The sequence below is a fragment of the Aythya marila genome (genome assembly GCF_965140915.1).
Source record: "Aythya marila genome assembly, chromosome: 4".
Lineage (NCBI taxonomy): Eukaryota > Metazoa > Chordata > Aves > Anseriformes > Anatidae > Aythya > Aythya marila.
Window position 1 is genome coordinate 5,630,279 of NC_139045.1, and position 23,319 is coordinate 5,653,597.

Consider the following 23,319-nt stretch of genomic DNA (forward strand, 5'->3'; position numbering starts at 1 on the left):
TTGACTTCAAACTCCTCTGTTTTACAGAGCAAAAGACCCAGGCGTGCGCCTTCACTCCCAGCTAGCTGCTTTCCTGCTTCAAAGCTGCATTAGCCCCGTATCGCATACCTACATCAGTGCAGTGCCAGGCTCAAAGTGGTAGATTTACTGCGTATGATCATAAAATCAGAGAATCATTATGATTGGAAGAGACCTTCAAGATCATTTGGTCCAACCATCGCCTTACTACGAATGTCACCCACTAAACCATGTCCCTAAGCACCACGTCCAACCTTTCCTTGAACACTCCCAGGGCTGGTGATGCCACCACCTCCCTGGGCAACCTGTTCCAATGCCTGACTGCTCTTTCTGAGCAGAAATGTCTCCTTATTTCCAAGCTAAACCTTTCCTGGTGCAACTTAAGGCCATTCCCTCTAGTCCTATCACTAGTTATTTGCAAGAAGAGGCCAACCCCGAGATCCCCAAATGTTCCTTTCAGGTACAGCTCCCTTCTCCCTGCCCTGCAGTTCTGTGGGAACCACAGCTTGAGCACAGCACTAAGTTAACATCATCGCTTGGCTGCTGTTCCAACGGGACTTTCCGATGGACAAATACTGGCACAGGCAGACAGGACTTGTATTTCAGCTCAACTTCTATGTGTGCATGTGTGTATATGGCCAGGCAGATAGCAGGGAATTAGAGATTGCCGTCATTCAACTGTTTCAAACTGGCCTGATCTGCCAGACTTCTAGGGTTTAAAGACATTACATATATTCCTATAGCACATACGTTGCAAAACTTCAACTTGTGCCTGTTATTAATCATCACTATGTACACAAAACCATTAGTCTTTAACACATACCCTAAATTAACTGTGAGTATACAGTACCATGCAGCTGATGCTGTGCAATTATCTGTGGTAGCTGCGGCCCTTGGTGGTTCTTGAAAATAAAGGTGATCAGGCTCAAGAGCTCTTTGAGAGAATTAAGAATCGAGGTGGACTCGTCTCTCTTCTACTCTTACCCTCACTAACATCTGATATTGTCTGTCTCCACTGAAAAGGAGTGATCTCCTCTAATCCCAGCACTGCTTATTTTGTTTTATGTTTTGCCAGTCATCCTTTACTGGGTTTGGGACTGTCCTACACGTTTACATGCATTCTTTTTTTAGGCACAGTCAGCTGTTCTTCTCTTGTTCTCCTGTCTGGCAACTTTTGTTACGTGGATATCTCCTACAAGCAACTACAATCTCTTTATCCCTTTTTTTATGATTTTCGTGTCGTTTTGAAGGCAGTTTGTTATTAATTATATGCTGATTAGTACGTTTCTTTCTAATTTTTATTCACAGGCATCTGCTTTGGCTACTTAGAAGTTTATTGTTACCTCTAGATAGGTGTTTCCTGCCTGTTATGGTGACACATAGTGGATTATAGATCAAAGTGATGCCCTTATAATGCCTTTAGGAATATTAGTTGTTAGCTAAGAAATTCCTAGCAGCACCATTGCTTATTGGCCTAGTTGCAAAGTCCCTTTGATCACCTGCATTTGCAGACTGTTCTTTGCTTGGAACTTTCCGTTCTGTTTCACTTTTTAGTAGCATCTGTACCACTGATATAACGATCCAGATTTTTTTTGAGCTAACTACTAGACTGTATCTCAGCATGGTTTTTAACCTTTAGATACTTAGTTGGGGAAAAAAAAAATCCACGGTATGGCTAAACTGTTAAAAGGACACTGTTGTAAAGTCTCCTGATTCACAGGAAATACCCGGCTTTAAGAGGAGCTGTGTGCTGCTACAATTTTTGTTCATAGCTTTAAAAATTGTGTTGCACCTTGATAAAACATGTAGTAGTGTGTTTGTTTTTAATTAGGAATGTGACTTGTTACTAGTGCTTGCTCCCGTCCTGCAGAGATGGCAAAGTGCCGTTTTTCTCTCAAAGGCTGAAAATGTTGTAAAGAGATTGCTTTAGTGCAGTTTTACACAGTTCTGTGTGTTTTTCCTGCTGTCCAGTAACTCTCACAAAAGAAAACGTGCTCAGTTGTCATTCTTGCTAATCGTGGTACTTAGTGGTTGTATGTGCTACTTCGATATTACCAGTGCTGCTTGCACTAGGTTGTGTGCACAAGAGGACTGTTCTGCTCGGAGAAGCTAAATCCTTTAAGGGGACTCAGTCTTTCAGTTTTTAGGTTTTCAGAGAGGAGTGCTCTGTTTTTTCATGGCTTGAGTGTTTTCAGGTTGTTCTTTTGGCTTTTTGTGCACGAAGCAGTGATTTTTGGACTCTTTTTTTTAGTCCTGAAACGAAGGGAAGGAGTCTTAGATTTGTCAAGAGCAGAAAGGAAGATACTGAGAATCCCACCATTACTAACATTTTCTCTTCTTATTATGTGATGTGGTCAAAGCTGTTTTAATTCATAATACGCAGTCTCTCAATTCAGACAACATTGCAGTGGTTGGGAGCTTGCTGCTTGGAGTGCCTGAGAATGAAAGTTGGATTTCCAGGAGCTCGTCTGTTCTTCTCTCTTCCCCACACAGTGAAGAACGGCACATTTGTCCAAGCTGGGAGAGGTTCAAAAAGAAGGCAAATGGTATTGTGCACTACCTGCTTGCTCTGTTGTTAATTTCTGTTTGGCTTCCAGACACAACTGAAGTTTGTGCAAGTTTATGATGAAAATATAAAGGCAGACACGTGAATTCTTTCCTGTCTGCTATCAGTAATAGTTGGTAGTCTCCAAAAGAAGTCATTCAGTTTTAAAACTTGCTGAGGGAGGTTTAGGCTAAGGGAAATCTTCAGAGACCTGCAGATGTAATATGATGACAATGAAAAATGAGACAAGTTTTGGAGTTTCTTTACTGTTTACAAGTTTCTTTATTTAAGCTATGGTTAGCCATTTGGAGCCTTTTGGGTTAAATTTCCCTCAAATCCCAAGCAGGCAACCTTTTTTTTTTTTTTTTTTTTTTTTGAGAGACAACTTTATCCCACTATCTTCTGGTGAGATCTTTGATCTTCTGCCCTTAAAATTTGAGCAAACATGATAAGCAATTGCCGTGAGTCAAGTTCAACCATTTTGTTAGTGGGATATTTAAAGTCATAAAATGTTGGTTTTGCTTTTCTTCGTGGGGGAAAAAAATGTGCATCAATCTTGTATAAAACCCTGTTAAAACACCAAAACTTCCTGATTTTTTGCTCTGAACTTCTACAATATTCTGTGTTGTTTGTTTTTTTTTTGTGACCTGGCAAAAGTTAGCAGATTTTTCTTCAAGCATCTAAAAATTTCCTTAAATATCACTGTTCAGTATCTGATCCAACTCCCTCCCGGAGTGAAAACTTATGCAGAAATCTTGCTGTGATACAGATCTTTGTGGAAGAGAGTCCTCAGCCCTAGTAAAACCACGGTAAGGTGGCTATAGGGCGGATATAGGTTTACGCATTCTGGTTATGGGGCTTGGGTTCTGTCCGCATTGAGCTAGGTTTGAAAAGTGGTGTGGGTCGGAGTGAAAAGAGCCTTAGGATCTGAAAGTAACTTGGCTTAAGCATATGAACTTCTGTTTTATTAAGACAGTGCTTCAAAGGTACCATCTAAAGTGACCTGCTGATACTGTTCTTCCACATGTACCTGCCTGTGCCTTTTGATTAAGAAAATGTTTCCTCTCTGGCCCTGATCTACAGAAGGAAGCTGCGCTGAGTTAACTGTAGCACAGTATGACGGCTCTGCTTACATCCTCCCGTCTGCCCTGCTTCCCTTTCTTCCTGGCAAAGATGATACCCGCCAACTCTGCGCAATATTAGCTCTTCTGTTCATGGGAGGAGGGAGAGAAGCGGTGATTAAATTAATCGGATGTATCCTGTCAGCAAACCTTTGGAAAGCAGTCGCTCTGAGTGACCAATGCAAACAGCACTGAGACTTGCTGATGTTACAGAATTGCCATTGAAGAAGCAAGGTGGTAGTGTCTGTTTTAAGTGTAACACCGGGATCTCCGAGAACCTTTTGGATATTCCTTGAGTGGACTAACAGCACAGGAAGGGAAGTTCTTGTAAATTCCTATCATTTCCAATAGCTCTGAGTCCATTAGAGACTAATGCCCAGAAATTGACCAGTCTTTATTTCGGTTTCTCAGTGCCGATTCAGCAGCCATGGAGAATATCATTTCACTGGAGACAGGGAGAGTGGAAATAATATATTTATGTTTTTTAAGTGCGTGATTGTGGTGCCTATAAGAATAATTTTACTATATGCTTCCTTTTGAAAGAACACTTTAAACATGCAACATATTGTTGCCATAATTGTCATTATGTAATTACACACATGACATAATGTGAGCAATTTTTTAGGTATATTTTTTTCTTAAATCATGCATATATTTTGGGGAGAAAATGAAAACCTATATAGCTGTAGCCTGGATTTTTGTAACCCTTGCTAGCTCATCCCTTGTAAATAGAAGAAGTGTTCTTTTTTTGAAGTCTGTCTTGTGAGTGTGTGGACCTGGTGAGTTTGTTTGTTAGCCATCCTGAATCAGGCACTTACCTTTTCTAATAGTTGCCATGGTATGACTTTTGGAGGAGGTGATAGTGTGTTTGCAGGTGTCTTTGTGTGTGTCTTGAATAAAAGCTATGGTGAAAAATCCCAAACCATGATTTTGTTTCACACTCAACTCTCCCAACTAAGATAATTTCTCTATGATCTTTGCTGGATCTTTTACTCTTTGTCATCCATTTTTTATTTAAGCATGTAATATTAGGTGTTTAAATCTAAAAAAGATTGTCATGTAATGTCACAGGGTGATTGTGACAGATTTGTGAAGCAGATGGCTTAACCTACAGCTGTTGCTTTCAGACTTCTGAACCAAGCTGGATCCAGAAGCGTGGGGTCTGAGCCAGATACTGACATTTGCTATTTCAGGATGCAGTTAGCAATTGCTTTTCAGCTATGTCTTTTTATTTTAGCATAGAGAAAGGTAAGGAAATAGGAGGTGCCTGCTGTGCGACCATTTATCCTGCATCTTCAGAAGTCACTTTTTCTTCAGCAATTGTGTGGTTTAAGGCTCTGGTGTTACTGCTGGTTTTACCTTCTACTGCATAGTAAATGTTTAATGGAGAAATATCAAGATCTCTATCCTTTGAAGAGCTGAAATTTAATATATCCTATGCCTTAAAGTTTAGATGCTGGTGCTTTCAGATGCAAAAAGGCAGTACTCCTTGCCTAGAGCATGGGGTTTAATGTCAGGTTTGAAATGGGCTTGACAAGACGTTTCTGAACAGCCAAAGATCTGATTGGTGCCTTTCATTTTATTAAAGGACTTGTATTTGTTCAGAGGAAGTCCAAAAGAAAACAAAGGTTTTTTGTGATCCATGCCAGTTACTGTTGGCTACACATCTTGTTCCGTTGTGTTATTTATCTGAGAATGTGTAGGCTGTGATCAGGTTTAAAATGAGAGACTGCTCTACCAAATCTTACCATGTGGTGGCTGAAACTTCTTCTCTGTACTATTTGCTCCAATTGAAATCATCGTTATTATACTTTTTACATCTGAGGCAAAGATGAACAAAAAAAATTACTTCTCACATGTTAGTTAATTAGTGGCAAGATCAAAATCTGAGTATTTGTGTGTCTTTCTCCTTCTGAGCATTCAAGCAGAAGGTGCTACAGGTTTCATTTTTCATTAGGTTGTGCTTTATAAGGTGTATTTACTGTTTTGTAAAGGACTTTGTTCATTTACTCCCCCCACTTACAGGATGAGTGCTGGATATCTTAAAGGAATTCAAGGTGCCATGTTTTAAAATTTTTGCTTTCTGAGGAGGAGATGCATTTAATACATTCAAAGTGAAAATGATCTGAAAAATCACATCCATTAAAATTGTTTGTGTGCAATATGTTGTATATATGAAGTTACTCTTTTTTATTTACGCCTTCATCCACTGTTTTATGGATTTTTTTTTTATCAGACATTACGAGTTGAGACCTTCATAAAAACGTAACGTCATTTGTGTTGCTTTTAAAGTCATGCTTCCAGCTTAAAACTTTGGAAGTGGAATGGAAGGACTTACTGAGTTTCCTCAGACGAGCAATACAAACTTGTTGAAGATATCCTGTGTGAAATACCTCTGTGCATGAGTTAGAGACTTCCAGAGAACTTTGTCCATAAAATTCATGCTTTTCTGACTTGTACTCTCTGCTTGTTGCATTCCCTTTCCAGTTCATTTCATTCTGATAATGTGAGTGCATTTCCAAGTAAATTGGCAGTGTTTACAGTCTCAGTCCCTAGTGCCATTTTTTAATCAAACACGTAATAAAGTGCTAAATAAACCATTCCCACCTGCATCAAACTCTTTATGGCCTGTAGAGGGTATTTTGTAATTTATTTACCCAGGAAGACCCAATTCATCTGCACATCTGGTTTTCAACCCAGTCCTGCTTTTTATCCAGTTTTCCAGCTGGTTGATTGAGGCAGGAGGAGGTCAGAGGCTTTCTTGAGGTCAGTGTAGTGGTTGTCTCAGCTGGGATTATACCCAAACTTTATCCCTTGCTGTAACCACTTGGCCACACCACTCCCAACCAGTCGATCTGCATTGTTGGCTGTAATAGAGCTAACTGCAAATGTCATTTTCTTTGGTTTATAGTTTTGCTTGTATTAAAATACTGTCACTTTTATGAGTTCGGAAATATTACATCTGTTCACAACCTGTTCCGTTCCACTTTGAGTAGACGCAGTTTGTTGTGATGAATCTTCTTCCTGAATTCCCAGTGCTTGTCTGTCTCGCTAGGTCTGGGGTAGTGATTGATGACACTGCTGGTTTGTGTCACCCTGGTGTGCTTCCTCAGGGCTGACCCTGGCTGACACTCCTCTTTGGAAGAGGAACCCGTGTTTTTGCTCCTGTGTACCACTGCCATGAGCTTCTTCAGATTCCTGGTTGCTGAGATGTTCTTCCTCCAGTTTTTACTTCTTTTTGTCAATAATATGAGGTTAGAACAAGATACACACATAGGATGGAGGACTTCTTAAGCACGCATTTCTATATATGTGCCCATGAGTTTCAAGTCTAAGGAACGAGAAACTCTGGAGTATGGTATCATGAACATAACTGTATTCTACTTGGTCTTCTTGTGCTTTCCTGAGGGGAGTCAAAATGGTTCTAGCTCCAGGTTTTGTTATAAGCTTCCTTGTGTTTGGAGTTACCACTGCATTGAAGAAGCATTGCTTCTAGCACACGTTCATGTGTATGTCTCAGGTAGGTTCAGAAATTACAGGGCTCTCTACAGTTAAGTAGATGATGAGGAGGGATCTCACCAAAAGGGAGATCCCTTTGTTTAGGAGAAAGTAGAACTGGGAACAGTAAGCAGACAGGAAGGTCTCCTGTGATGCTTGCTTGCTTTTCCATGTTAACCTATTTTCTTACAGCACCAAAAAAGTATGGAGAAGACACCTGAACGGGTAATACCATGGATGCATGTCTGTTACAGATGATGAATACAGTGAATTCGTGTAGATTGGCATTAATTTTCCATTCAACTGGTGGAAAGGAAACCTGTATGAATCTGACTTCTGTGATACTGACATGAATGCTGACCTCTACCTCTTTTCATTATTCCCTTCCTCTTTTTGGAACACTCTTACTCCAACAGTTTAATAAGTCAAGTCTCCGGTGTCCACCCACCTCTGATTTCCAACTGTGTGATCTACAGTCCTCTTGTTCCTAAGTATTCAAGATGTCATTCATAAAGTAATTTTAATTTTCCCCTCAGTAATCTGTGGTATGCACAGGGACTACTGCTGCTGGCTGTCAGATGCATTTTTCCAAAACCTCCTTTCCTACTCTGGAGTTTGGCAGTCATTTTCTTTGCTTTGAGCTGAAATTTAAAATTAGTCTTCTGGAAGTTAGAGCAACAGAGCAACATGAAGAGAACCCCGTGATAAAACAGACAGCAAGGAATTCGTACCAGCAGAATACTTGGTGGCTGTGGATTTCCACAGTAACTGACAGGTCATTTCCTCTGAACATGGATGAGGGACTTGGAATAATGGGTGTCCTGTTAAGGGAGCTGCTGAGGCTTGCAGGGGTTACCTTGTGTTCAGACGTTATCAGATGTGATTCTCAGGAGGCAAACCGTGTGTGTGTATACACCTGTGTGTGTGTTTTTGTGGTAGTGCTTTTGTTGTTTTGCTTTTTTGTGTTTGTTTTGTTGTTGTTGTTGTTTGTTTTTTGTTTTTTTCTGTGTGTCTGTGTGTCTGTGTGTTCAGTTTGGAAACCAAGCAAGTATCAGGGTCCATACATTTCACATAATGCTTGTCCTGTGTCCCCCCCTCTCCTAGGCATCTGCCTTTCATCTTTTTAGGAAATAGGATATTGGTCTCAACTTTAGTTTTGGGTCTGCCCTAGTAAGCCAATTTTTAAGGTTTGGAAGGCCATTCATTTTACCTAAAATGGAAATAATCAATTGCGGAAAATTGTTTGCTACCACAGCATCAGACCTTGGAGTTTCTGATCCAGCTTCTTACTTTCACAAGCAGTTGCATTATCACTCCCATTAATAATCAGAAATAAATTAATAACTGTTCAAGCTGAATCGTATGTAGTTAATATTTGTATGTGGTTTTTCGTGTGTGCGTGTGTTGGTGTTTTTTTGTTTTTGTTTTTGCAAGAATTCATAATCCTGCCTTTAAATCATAAAGTTTCTAATTTCTGATCTAAATGTTTGTGAGCTTTTTTGTTTGCTCTCGTGCTTATGCTGACTTCCAGCTTGGGCAATTCTTCATGTATGTTTGTTTCCAGGCACTGCTCTGGTACTACTGGCTGGTTACAGTCACTCAGCTCTTCATTCCACTAATTATTTTAGGGTTTATTGTCTTTAATTAGTTCCTGATAAATCTCTCTTCTCTGTGTTTCTTAATAAAAGATCCTCTGAAGAAGGCAAGGATCTCAGTATGCCACTTTCTGTTAGTACAAATTTTCCCTTTCATCTTGGCCCAGATGCCATTTTCAGTCATACAGAAGATTGCAGTGGGCACACAAAGAGTAACATTTCTTTTTCTTCTCTATCTGAGTCCAAAAAGTGGCAAGTGTCCTAAGAAATCAGATCCACTTGTCAGTGGCTTTGCAGCACGGTAAGAGATCGAAACTTTGCTGGCACATCTGTTTCCTGTGACAGATTGGGTTGGTGGCTCCTGAAGCAAGCTTCCAGAAAGCAGCTCCACATCCTCGGCAGTAAGAATTCAGCAGGCTGGAGATCAGGCTGTCTGCTAAATGGAAAAGTTAATATATTTTTTTTTTGGTGAGGGCTCAATGCAGCCACCTGTGTACTATTAGCGTGTGGAAATTAGTCATTTGTCTGGTATAGCTTTTGGTCTGACAAATTCTGGAGGTAATAAAACAATCCTCATTTTTGTGGGTTTTTAAGTCTTCCCTTCTCTCTTCCCCCACAAATGCCACGCACATGCCTCTTTAACCATGCTGCCTTTCTACTGATGACTGAACTTGCTCGTATCAGCTTGTAGAGTTAGTTTTTTTCTGCCCACAAAATTAATTTCCGAGGGAGCAATTCAGTTACTCCCTCAGAATTCCTTCACTACAGTTTTATACATTCAAGTTTCAAATGTAAATCCAGTATTGGATTAATCCATATATTATTTCAATTCTTTGTTTCTAGAGTGAAGGAATATCAAAATAAATACCTCCTTTCACAGCTACTTTCCTTCTCAAAACTGAGGAATTAACAGAGAATGATTAAATCAAGCAGTTTGGTTTTATACCAGTGTTCAGTCCTCTCACTCAAAGATAATCCTTTCTTAAAAGTCTATTTGAGTAGATTATAACTGAGTAGACTTTTTGATATCCAGACTGAGCATAAAGGAACTGGGATAAGTGCTGGTAGTTGTAGACAGATGGTATCTTTTTTTTTTCTTTTTCTTTTTTTTTTTTCCTGTCTGCAAAGTGTTTCTTTTGCAGATAAATTCCGGTTTCTTTACAGTTGCTCCTGCTGATAAAGAGAAGAGCTTTAAAACTTTTGCTTTTAGGAAAAGTACGAAGCTGGAAACGATTGGTGCCCCTTCAGATCTTCAGGTCACTTCTTGAAGTGGATCTCAGCCTTAATTCTTAATGCCTCCTACCATACCTGCTTTGAGCAGTGGAATAATTTCCTTCACAGCAGTTTAAAGGCATAATCATGACCACAGCCGATGAGATGCGCAGGGTATTTCACACCACACGACTGGTTTTGCAGTCCTTAGTAGGTCAGTGGTATAGCAGTGGTTGGCAGCAAACCTGCTATGCCTCTGTTTTGTCACCTTTTTCCCCTGGTGTAGATTACAGTGCTTTTGCCTTTTTTTTTTTCCCTTTCATTTCTTTTTTTTTTTTTTTTTCTACCTCCTATTAAAGGAGGATGCTGAAGCTCCTCTACTTTAAGAGCTCCAGTGGCTAAACATTCCTCTAAATGTCTCATAGTTACGTCGCGAGGTAGCCTGTTGAAAAATAGGCTTCGATATTAGGGAAAAAGTTTCTGAATCAGCTCAGACCTTGTCCCTGACATTTGGTGCCCTAAATGTCCTTCTTGGATTTTGTGGTTTTATCTTTAATTATGATTGTGGTTTTATTTTTAATTATGATTTATTTATTCTATAAAGGTCACCATGCCTGAAGCCTGGAGGTAGTTCCAAGAGTGCACCCTCTGCACTTCCCGAAGCCTGTTTCAATGCTTGCAGCACTGACAGTGGCCACAGAAACTGAGAGAGCTGGGCCACCTGAAGCTAGGTGATAACTTGGTAGTCATCTCCAGTGAGACAAACGACTGCTGTTGAACTTGCAGTTAAATGCAAAGCTCATTAGTAATAGCCACAAACCATGTGTTGTACATGATAAGTGAAATAAGGACTAGTTAATGGGCAACAATGCTATGGAGAGCTTGTTACACAGAATTCCTTTTTGGCTGGGGAGTGTGCTTGCTTTCCTTGGAGAGAGAGAGATTTGGCTGAACACTTCTGCCTATTAGGATGGCACTGAGAGCTTGAGAAATATGCGTAATTTAAACATACTTTATTCATGTGTTTCTGCTCATTGCAGTGCCGAAGAGGATTTATCTTAAATGGCAAAGAATCCCAAACCAGTATTTTTGTGCATTTGCCTGATTTTTTTTTTTAAGGATTGGAAGGGAACATGGAAAATGAATGGGTAGCTGAGGCCCCCTTGTGTCTCCAGATGATACTGCACCTCAGGCACAGCGGCGTCAAGTGCACTTCATTCACTTTTTAAAAATATATACAGAGAAACACTTTTTAGGCCAGAATAAGGTGCTAACTTTTCACATGCAGTGGTTCCTTACTGCAAACCTGAATTCTCCATGTGTTACTTTTTGCAGTAACAGGATTTACAAAGCTGTGCAAAACTAAGAGGGTATTTGGTTTGCAACAGTTATCAGGAATATATGAGATGCAAACAAAAACTGCAGAAAATCTGAAGGCCTGCAACATAAATTTTTGCCGTGTTTGCATCTCTGCTTAAGAATGACTGTGGAAAAACTACATAGCCAACAGCTTTTAGTGCTGGGCTGTATCATGTAACTGCAGGATAGGAGGGATGGGGAAGGGCAAAAGTGCCAGCAAGGGAGGTGTGAGATGGTTGCAGGGGGTTGTTTTGGTTTTGTGGTCATTAGCCATATGGTTTTGGTTCAATTGCTAAGACCCTGAGAATCACTTCCAAATGCTGTGATCCCAGTTACAGCTACGTGGACATGTGTTAGAGTGAATTTCCATTGTGCTTAGCATTTAACTTAGAAGTGTATGTTCACAGCTAGTGCAAAGTAGTGCAGAGGCTTTCTCCAAGGAAAAGGTTAAAGACTGGAGAAATAACCCCATATAAAATAATTTAATGATCTTAAGAGACTACTATTAATAGACCTCTTCAGTATTTCCGTGTTGCACTACTCCATGAGCATTTGTTGGACTTGTGGATTTTGTCAAAATATAGCTATTTGCTCTCATGACAAAGTTTTGGCTTTCGAACAGTAGTGAATAGTAGCTAATAAAATCTTAATGAAGAAATTCATTTGGGTGTTAGGTCAGCTAACTTGGCTTGTCACTCATGCCAGTCTGTAATGCAACCCTTTGTTCTGCTGTTGCGCAGATTTTTAAAAAGCAAGAGAAGGAGGTGATAAAAAAAATAAAATAGAATAAAAAGGATTAAAAAAAAAAAAAAAGGAATCTCTCTGGGTGACATTGCACCTGTGGTTTATTTTCTTCTTTTGGGTGCAGTTAGGAAGCCTAAGAGTGGTCTCTGCACAAATTCCTGTTCACTTCTTGAGCTTTGTCATGGTTATGTCAAAATGGGTTGGATGGTAAATATTTCTTTCCAAAGAAGATAAAGATGATGCTTCCAAAGTTATAAAACAAGCTTTGCAGAAAGTGAGGTTTTCTGCCCTTTTTTGTTTCTTGTTTTAGATGTCAAGATGGCAGAAGACGATAGGTGTGATATAGCAGTGTGTCTACACTGTCCTCTAGATGAGCTCCCATTTGCATCTGAGTTTCAAAGCTTCAGTTCAGTTAAACTTATCCATTACCATCAATAGCAGGTTTAGGAAGAGCAAATAAAAACCAAGTAAGGATTTTTTTTCCCCCAAATTGAGATATATCTCATAATCTGTGTCACAGAGAGTATGTCACACTTCATCTCTGAGATATGTTGTCTGCTCTTTTTAAGGACCAGTTCAGGGTGAAGAAACCTATTTGTGGGATTTTGAAGAGCTGTGTATGCTACTGAACATACCCTACTTTTTTCAGTGTTGATCCATTAAACAATTCCAGAATTGTGAAAAACTCGCTTGTGGAGTTCCAAACCTATTCCAAACACTTTTTTTTTTTTAATTAGAGGGGAAATATTTGGTGTAACTTGTTCTTCTCTTTCATTTTCAGCTCCTCGAGGATTTTATGCATAGCCTACGAGGTTTTACAAGGTTTGCAATATATGAACAAACATGGAATGGTCCACCGAGCACTCTCCCCTTGCAATATTCTTTTGGATCGAAAGGTATGGCTGCAGGAATGAATCTTTTTTTCATTTTTGTCTCTTGCTGCCAAGTAGCATGCTGTGTCATATTTGGAGACTGGACAGGAGCAGACCTTTTGGGGGGAGGGAGAGAGGGAATGGCATATTCAGCAAGTGTGGGTTGTTCGTTGTTTTTTACTATACTTTACCTCATTTCCTAAATTTCAAGTATGTTGCAGGATTTTTTGTTCCCACTTTCTTCTATCCCAAATCTCTTTTTTCATCCTTCTTAAAGAAGTGATCTAAGTCTACCTGACTGCCATCATTGTAAATAGTTACAAAGCCTTTCTGTTTAGTAAGAGTATATTTTTTTTACCTAGTGAGTAGTTAATAACATTTCCTGTGTTTCATGATGGTCTGATACTTTTAAGATATCAACATATTTCTTTGTATTAAATTATTAAAATTCCAGTCTGTCAATTCTGTTGTCAGACTACTGAGTTGGCAGTGTGGAATAACAGTTTCCCTCAAAAAAGATGAGAGAAATTAATAGCTACTGCTACATTCAGAGCCATCCCTTTATCTGAACTAACAGCCAAAGAGCTCAGTTTCTGTGGACAACCCCTCTCTCCTTCCCCTTCTTACTCGATTTAAATAGAAGAGCTAGATCTTCCCCTTGGAAGGTAGAGAGAAAAGAGGAGGAAGGAAGAAAGGAACACTTACTAATATGTTCTTGGGTAAATTACTTGTACAAATGAACATCATAATAATGCTCTAACAAGCAAAAGTACTTAGGATTTTAAGATAGCCCTGCAATCAGTAAGAGAGCAAAGGGGGCCGTGAGACTATAAATTTCAAGACTTTTTCCCTGCCCTCTGAATTGCTTGCTGATGTAGCCTTCACTGTTGCACCACCTGCAGAGTAGCTGAGTATAATTCAAAATCCAGCAGAAACTATATATCAGTTTAACTTCAATGCCTATTTTTTTGTTGTTGTTATTTTGGTGTTGGTGTTACCTTTCTACCTCCACAGAATAAAACCAAGCACCTGGAAAACTTATTTGGTTGAAATGTATGTGGATACAGTTAAAGAGAGCAAGATAGTAATGAGTTGGTGAGAAAGACTGGAGGAGCAAGGCTGGGTAAATGGCAGAGGTGAGAGAATAGTGGGGCTGCTTAGGGAGCTCTAGGATTCAAACAGGATTGCAAACAGTTTTTGAAACAGGAAAAATGTTCAAGAGAGTATTAACTCCTTTTAATTTACTGAAAATATATTGTAACTGTTCTGACATACATAGAACTTTTACAATATATTGTAAAAGTTCTGACTTGCTGACATACCCCAAAGTGATTACACAGTGCTCTCAGAGAGTAAAAGCATTAGAAATAAGCACCTTACTAGCTTTCAGTGGAATTGTACCTAAGAGCTGAAACAGAAATGTAAGAGACTGGCTTCTTATGCCTTCTGACAACTTATTACTTATGACAAATTAGCATAAATATATATATATATACACATCTATATTTGTAAACTCAAAGATTCTTCTGATGTCAGATTCTGCTGCTCTTGATTTTTATTTTTATTTTTTTCAGGGACATGTCAAGTTGGCTAAATTTGGACTCTACCATATGACTGCTCAAGGCGTTGATGTTGATTTTCCTATAGGGTAAGCATGGAGTTGCACAATACAAAAATATATTAAGGATATTTGCTTGGATGCACAAAGGTAGTAGTGATATTTCCTTTTGAAAGTTTTCAGGTTTTTTTTTATTGTATTATCATGAACGATTGAAGGAACAAGTGATATTGTTACTTTTAAAATGATTTAACAACAGGTAAACCTTTTGCTGTTTTTTTTTTGTTGTTGGTGGTGGGTATTTTTTGTTGGTTGTTTTTTTTTTTTTTGAGGGGGGTATTTATTTATTTATTTATTTATTTATTTATTTTGCTAATTCAAAAGTTATCTGATGGGAATCCTGACAATGAACAAGACCAACCCCCCACACACACTCCTGGGATGGATCTAGGGTACATTTATTTAATGTACTATTGCTGAAATTCGGTATACATTGAATAAATATATTGCATCTTTACATATATATACATATATACACATAATATTGAATCTTTAAATAAATGAACTATTTTGAAAAGTGCTGTTCTTTACTTTCACAAAAAGACAGAGCTAATGATTAAAATTTGACCTTTCATGTACTAGACACTACTTTGTCATTGGAGTGAAACTACTGCAATGTGTACATTTTGGCTAACAACCTGCATTGGTATGAATTCGAGTTTCTCAGAACACAAAATTAATTTCATTAATGTAACTGAAAAGTAGGTTTTTGGACAGACAGATTATTACTTAATGTTGCTGCATCTTTTTAGGTACCCGTCGTATCTGGCACCTGAAGTAATTGCACAGGGAATAGTCAAACCAAGCGACCATACGCAGTGTGAGAAGCCTCTGCCTTCTGGCCCTAAATCAGATCTGTGGTCTCTTGGCATAATACTATTTGAGCTTTGCATGGTATGTAAGAGGGTTTGACTGTGACTTTTGGGGAATAGTTACATCAGGTTGATTGCTCTTGCTAATGGGGTTAATGACACTTGTCCAGCACTTGACTCCAAATATCAGACTACATTTTGCATTCCCACCTGACCAGTACTGGTGGTGGTGTTCAAGTTACTGGATACATGTTGGCTTGGGCTGAGTGTTACCATGAAGGGCAGCTGCCTTGAATAAGCCACAATGATGCAATTGCGTGATCTAATTCTTAGTAATAGCTTCTAAACCAAGTCTCTCTAGGTAACTTTTTGTTTTAATTATGCTTATAAGCATATTTATGACAGCATATTGCTGTCATGCCCTCGTTCTCTTCAAAAAGGATGAGAAACTAATAAAGTTTCTTTACTATGAAAGCACTACATCTGCCTTATTGCCAGAGTTTAAAGAGTGTCTATAGGGAATTAAAGGTTTATTTGAAAAATACTTATTTGGCTTTAGATGTTAGAATAAATTAAGACAACATAATCTTTACCACTTGTACATGTTAAACTTGACTTTCAATCAAAGACAGCAACATTCTCTATAGAAACACGATCTGGCAAATATACCAATGCTAACAGTTAGTTTCATTATACAATTAAATGGTCTGACAGTTACATGGTCAAGAGCATGTATTAGTTAGTGAATACATCAGGGCACTGGAAATTCTTTTATGTATTCTGTGACTTCTCATAGTGTTCATAGATCACTATTCCTCTTTTGAATAAGTATCTTTTCATAAAAATATTGTTGAAACATTTTAGAACTGATATTTGGATGACTTTTCAAAAATAGTGTGCCATACAAGCTATGGCTGTCACTGGGTCAGGACCACGAACATCACCTTTTTTCACGCTTACATTGGAAAAAATACAGGTTTTTGAAAGCTTGTTACTAAACAAATAATAAACCTGCAGCTTTGCTGAAGCAACCTGAGGATTTGTTTTGCATGTTTTTTGTTTTTGTTTGTTCCAGTTAAGAGACATTATAAATGATGCATTTTTTTCTTTATGATGTTATGAAACTGCTTCTGGTATATCTGGGGGTAAATCGTGTTTCTAAATGTTTCTAAAATTAATCTGAAGAAGCTTATTTCACTGTTTTTGTATATAGGTGGATGTGTGTGCTATCTAAATATTTTTATGTAGTAGCATTCAAATGTTGATTTGATCTTGTTACTCATTTAGGGGAGAAAATTATTCCAAAGTTTGGAAATAGCAGAAAGATTAAAATTTATAATTATGTTGGGTAAGTAGCACAAAATCATTTTTTTTTAAGTTTCCTAGTGTTACCATTAGAGCTTCACAAACTAGTCAGCTTGTTATGCTCAGACGTACGGTACTTTATCTTTTGTCTGCTTTCATCTCCAGAACTTAAAATGCATTTGAAGCATGGTTACTTGCTTAGGGAAGCTACAGAGATGGCTGACAGGTAAAATAATGTTGCAGAAGAGCCATGAGTGTGTTAGAGTAAGGGAAGCTGTGGAAAAACACGTTCAGGAAAGGTGGTCTTTGTGTTGGTTATTTGTTGTTCTGTGTTCCAGGAAGTCTCTGAAATGAGATAGGAACTGTATGACACTAAAGAAAACATTCCCTGCAGCAGCGGTGTGATACCGAGCAGGGAGAAGCAGAACTCAAATTGGAAGACAGAAAATAGAGAGCTGAGGAGTTTATTACTAGGTCTAGGCTTTTGTTCTGACTTAATCTACAAACTGTATGAGCATTAAGCAAAAAATCAGTGTCTACAGTAATGTAAATGAGTGTGAAAGTAGGACTTTTCTGTGGCATTTAAAATTCAGTTTATTGTGGGGGTTGTGTATGAGCCATGAAGAAGGGCAGAGCATGAGTTTGCAATTTGAAGGTTTATGAGTAAGTTATTGAATTTATCCAGAGCAAATAGTGATACCTTTAAAGATACTGTCAGTACAAACATCTTTTTATTGAGTAGTTAGTACTCTGGTGATGAAATTCTGTCTGTTTTGGCATGGGGTTTATTAGCAAAGCTTCCTGAAGGGTTTGAGTCCCTTTCAAGTTAAGTGCAAGTTATTATAAACCTTCATCCACTGAAAAATGCCCACATTCTGACTTGGGAGTTATTTTCTCAATAATGCATTGAAAACAAATTATAAAACACTTCCAGTATAATCTGCAAGTAGCAAATAAAAAGTCCTTTGAGCTTCTATATGCAGGTATTTTTTAAGTTCTTTCAATTTCCTTTTAATAAATAGAAAGGCTGTTGGAATTTATTTGGCAGAGACTGACGCTCTGGATTTACTAAGCCTGCAAAAAAGACTTTCGCTGTTAAATTAGATGCACTACTTAAATTTTCTAGGCTTTAATTTTCTGTCTGCGTTGGGGATATTACTTTCATTTCTAATTTTGGGAATTCACCTTCAGTTGATGTGGCAACGTCAATAAAAAAAAAAAGTACTCTATGCTGTGGTGGGCTTTCATCTGATATCCTGTTAAATTACTATCACTTTTTTCATGGTCTTCAACTTTTTTACTGTTCTGTTTGCTTTTAAAGGCTGTGTAGACGATATTGTAACAGTATTAGCTGAAGAACATGGTTGCCTTGATATTATTAAGGTTTGTGGAACTAGTTTACTCTTCTGTGCTATCTTATCCAAAACATTTTTTTATTTTATTTATTTATTATTATTATTTTATTTATTTATTTATTTATTTTTATTTATTTATTTTATTTATTTATTATTGTTGTGCTGCATAGGATTTCACATATACATATGAAATATAAGTTTGTTTTTGTTTATATACATAAAAACTCATGTATATAATATATATATATATAAGTAAAGTTATTTATTCATTTGAATTTATTGGACTATACTGCAAATACATATGTAAGATCCTTTCGAGTACCCTGTGCCGGTAATGTTCATTCTTTCTTAAAATTGTTATCAATTAATTTAATACTTACTGGATGCTTGTCAATTAATTTAATACTTGCTGGATGGTTCAGTAAGTTGTTAATTTTTTTTACAGTGTTGGAGGTTAAGGATTTTTCTTCTAGAAATATAGCCTTCTACCTAGTGTGCTTTAAACATTCAGACAATGTTGTTATGCAGTTCAACTCCTCCCCGCACACAGAATGAATCAGTGAATTTTAGTGTTTATGTCTTGAAACACTGTGTGTAAAACGAATTCTGACTGTTATCAGGAGTTCCCAGGTATTGTATTGTTTCCAGCTGTGTACAGAATATCTAGACTAGAAAAAGTAAAAATAAATAACTGCATATACCGAATTTTCTAGTCTTCTTTTCCCCATAGTAAATGTGGGTTATGAAATTACTTCCATACAGCATTTTGATCTCATGCAGCTAACCTCATACGTGTGGATGTCAAATTTTATAACTTGTATATTAAAAGCTAAGTATGAGCTAAGTGGCTTGCTCAATTAGGACAGTAATGACCAGAACCCCTCCATATTTCTCTTATGTTCCAGGACCTTCCTGAAAATACCATAGATCTACTGAAAAAATGCCTTACATTCCAGCCTTCTAAGAGGCAAGTATTCACTGCAAATGCATAATAAATTCTGTTAGGATTCTGTGAAATTAGAAGTCCAGTCACTGATGTTTTTTTGGAATACTGATGGCTTGTGCTACTGACAATGACTTCTTGGTTTTATTACTTTGCAATATTTGAAAGTAGAGAGTTTGGAAAAAAATAATGAAGTGTGCAAAACCTTGAGATTGATGCAGAGTATTTTTGTGGGAAAACTATTTGGTTATTTTCAGTTTTAATTTCACAGCTTTAGTGATTCCATAACTGGATGTCCATGGTGGTTACTGCAGTTGTGCTGTGGTCAGAATTAGGACCGCTTTCTTCAAATCTCTCCTTTCAAAAGACATTTTTGTTATGACAGTCCAACGCAACTTTCTTCTGAAAATGGAAATAGGCTTCTGTTCTTTAACTGAAGTTTTGCATTTGCATTTTTTTCACGTTTGCTTAGAGGAATTAAAAGAGAGTTAAGAAAATAGTTGCTTTATATATTAAATGAAGGTGAGATCTGAACTTGGGCTATAAACAGACTGCACAGTGTTATAAATTATGAATTGAACAAAATTGATAGGTTTTTTGGTAATAAAATTTCTGAAATTTGATATCACTTGTTAATATTTATTACTGGGGACATTTCTTACTGAAATGCAGTATTTATGGAAGCACTTTACTCATAGCATTATATTCTCTTTTCTAACTCAAGACCAACTCCAGAAGAATTGCTGCATGACAGTTTGTTCAGTGAAGTATCTTTGGCATACCCTCCCTTTCACAAACCTGCTGGTCTGTTCTCATCTTCTCCAAGGTGTGCTAACTTAACGCTTCCTGAAGACATAAGTCAATTATGCAAAGGTAAAAGCAGATAGTGGGATGAATGTCACTGAAAGGGGAAGGAAAATAACATGGTTTTGAGTTTTCTTTTAATGCTTTGTTAGAGAGAAACTATAAAATTGTATAAAACTACAATTTTTGTAGTAAGTTTTTTAATGGGCACAGCTGGAAGCAGACATGATTTTGAGGGATGTGTTCAAATCAAAGGATGGCATCTTTATTTTTGTGCTTTGACTTCAGGGAATAAACAGTTAACATTAATGTTAACGTAACTATTCAAGTGTACCTTGGGATATCAGTATAATTTTTGCCTTTTTAATTTGAACACTTACATGTACAAGATGGTTTTTGGTGGTGGTGGCTTTTTCCCCCCACTATGTTGTGTTGTGCATTGGTAACTGGATTCTGTTGAATCATAGCATGAGATCATTTTTGGAAATACTGAAAAACTAAATCCTTGTGAGAGAGGTCATATTGTCCAGAATAAAAGAGGGTTAGAAGTTTCTGAGTTTAAAACTACAGTATGCTGAAAGTTTCAAGTCCTCATTGACGTTTTTTGATGAACTCTGAGATTCGTACATATATAGAAAAATCTCACTATACAATTCCTGGTGACTAAGATTTTATACCTAGTTAATGTATATGATATGTGAAAGGAAGATGAGACAGTATGAGTCACTAGTTTCTTTTTTGTACTCTTAGCATTGGTGGGGGCAAAATAAGGTTTTTGTTTTATTTAATTTTTTGGGAAAAAAAAAAAAAAGGATGCCCAGAAACCAAAACTCCACCCTTTGATTAATTTATCTGATTGGTTCTATTTTCTACCATCAAGGCAAACTGCAAAAACATCTTCTTTTTCTCTGATCACTGCCCATCTGCTCTTCCTGTAAATTTTCCTAAAGAGCAGTGCAAAGGGTACATCACTTTCTCTTCTAACCTCATATTATGCTCTTTTCAAGTGTAACTTTTCTTCCACAGAATGTGTTTAGAGTGATAGGAAGAAATACAAGCTGCCTAAAAAGCTGTAACTCACTTTTTATGTGGTTTCTCCTAGTAGATGAAGATAGTGATTACCTAGCAGAAAGATCAATTGAAGAGGTTTATTATCTCTGGTGTTTGGCTGGAGGAGACTTGGAGAAAGAACTTGTCAACAAGGAAATCATTCGATCAAAGCCACCTGTCTGCACACTTCCCAAGTAAGGAAAGAGAAGCACTATAAGGGAAGGACAATGTATGGAGAAGTGATGCTGAGAGAATGTTTTGGTTTGGTTTTTAGTTTCAACACCTGTGCATATGTGAAAAACAGCGAAAATAGCATTCTTGAACAGCAGAAAATCATTTCACATCCCATCTTACCAAATTTGAGGTGTTATTTGAACAGTTGTATCTGTTATCTAGCTGCATTGCACATTGCTTTCTGAAATTTGAGAAGAAATTTAGGTGAAGTGCAACATAATGAACTGGAAGTCACTAAATTTGGCATGAATTAAAATAGCATTAAGTTTCAATTAAAAAAAAAAAAAAGCTTCACTATGCTTGAATACCATATTTTTAATTGGAAGTTAATTCATTCTGTAGCAAATTCTCACAATCTGAATTCTCTTTCACAGAGCAGCAGTGCTGAATGGTCAGCTCATTTCTTCAGCAGATCAGCTGATTTATTTATTTATTTTTAAATGCTTGGTTTTCACTTGTAATTCTCTAACAGTGTTACTGCCTTTATCTTATTGCTGCACATGTTGCAATTTTATGTAATATATTGATGTCTTAATCCTGCAATCTGATTTTAATAAACAGAATTTTGTGTTCATATAAATCAGTTTGCTGGGTCTGTGATTTAAAAACATATGAAATCAGCATGTACAGCAAAAGTGCAGTATCTTGAAAAAAAGGAAAAATCTAGATTTTAGGTGATGGTATGATAGCAGCAGTAGTGTGACGTTTTGAGGGATTGCCTATTACTGTGCCCATAGGTGAATGTTTCTGCTTTCAAGTTATGCGGGGAAAACATTTTCAGTCGTGCTAACTATGATGAAGATGAGGTGTTCATTCAAAAATGCAATTTGACTCAATTTCCTAAGCCATATTTTAATTTCTAATGATCAGTTTAATGCTGTCTACTTTAAAATAACACTAAACAGGCAATTCTTATACACTCTTACTTGGATGCATTTGTTAATCCCTTAGACTGCAACAGAACAGGTCTGCATCAGGTTTTTGCTCTTTTTTTTTTTGTCATGGTTGAAAATGGCTTTCAAATGACAGTGCTGTTTTATTTTTGCTTCTCCCATTAAATAGTCTTGGTCTGTGCCAGCTCAAGGAATAAAAGGGAATATTAATCTCATATCTCATTAGTCTTCCTTTGTGCGCAAACCAAAGTCGTGGAAAGCCTGAAATGTGCCTTTTTACACAAAAAGCTGTTTGAATAATTTAAGGTGATCGTACGTTCCCTTGATAGCAGGTTTCATGCTTTGCAGAGTCAATGCAGTATACTTCTAAGACCTACTGTTTTGTTTTAAAGAAGAAACCGATTGATGTAAGATATTTTTTTTCTAAATCAAATCTTATGTTATAAAATGACCTGAATTATATATTTTCTCTCCCTTTTGAAGCTTTTTATTAGAAGATGGTGAAAGCTTTGGGCAAGGACGAGATAGAAGTTCCCTCCTAGATGACACAACTGTGACTTTGTCTCTGTGCCAGCTCCGAAATGTAAGAAAAATTCTGTGCACAGGTGCTTATGTCTTTGCTGCAGAAACATTTGTTTAAAGGGAATATGGAACAGCAGCTCCTGCTGCTGTTTCTACAAAAGGGCAGTGTTAATGATTCCAAGAGAAGACTTCTTGGTATCTAGGTTAGATTCTGATTTATGCTATTAAGTTGCTTTTTCTGTAAAAGCTTTCTAAATTTGGTTTATCTTCCCCCTCCTCTGTTCTAATTTTTTATTACCTGTGCTTTGCTCTGGTGCAGTCACAATAATTTTGTAGCACCTGATATTCTGCAGTATTGCTAAACTAATTGGGGCAGTGAGTGTCTTTTTGCATTCTTTAATTCCTGTCTGTAGGTGGCTCACAATATTCAAAAGAAAGATCAGCTCAATTCAGTTGCAGCTCCTTCAGATATTTATCCTTTAGAGTTGGATGTCAAATTTCTGGTAGTTTAATACTAACCTTTAAAAATATATCTCTTAAACAACTACTTTGAAAGAACACTTCAAAGTATTTTGCCAGAATGCAGTAATGCAGTTTTCTCTCAGTGGAATAATGAACTCATGCTAACTTATTTTACCTGCTGTAGCAATGGGTTACAAAATTTACTGCATACATCACTGAAGTATTTTAATTGTCCACGTATCTTCATAGATGTAGAGCTTTATTGCTATAGAATTAGAAATTTACAATGCACTGTTTACAACTGGCTTTTTATAGTAGCAATTGCAATTCTGTAGCAGTCTTTATAAAAATCGTTTC

General features: G+C 37.3%; 1 protein-coding gene across 6 annotated transcripts in view; it reads left to right on the forward strand.

The window, feature by feature from the left end:
• Window positions 1–23,319, forward strand: part of TBCK (TBC1 domain containing kinase) — a 103,302-nt gene that overhangs the window by 13,971 nt on the left and 66,012 nt on the right. For 4 of the 6 annotated variants that reach the window (XM_082760183.1, XM_082760182.1, XM_082760181.1 and 1 more), the window contains 9 exons: window positions 12,874–12,988; window positions 14,539–14,612; window positions 15,335–15,476; window positions 16,682–16,742; window positions 18,021–18,082; window positions 18,960–19,021; window positions 19,722–19,870; window positions 20,904–21,045; window positions 22,462–22,561. In XM_082760183.1, the coding sequence (XP_082616309.1) occupies window positions 12,874–12,988; window positions 14,539–14,612; window positions 15,335–15,476; window positions 16,682–16,742; window positions 18,021–18,082; window positions 18,960–19,021; window positions 19,722–19,870; window positions 20,904–21,045; window positions 22,462–22,561 (907 nt within the window). The remainder of the gene's footprint in view (window positions 1–12,873; window positions 12,989–14,538; window positions 14,613–15,334; window positions 15,477–16,681; window positions 16,743–18,020; window positions 18,083–18,959; window positions 19,022–19,721; window positions 19,871–20,903; window positions 21,046–22,461; window positions 22,562–23,319) is intronic. The other 2 variants (XM_082760185.1, XM_082760186.1) reach the window with 2 other exon arrangements.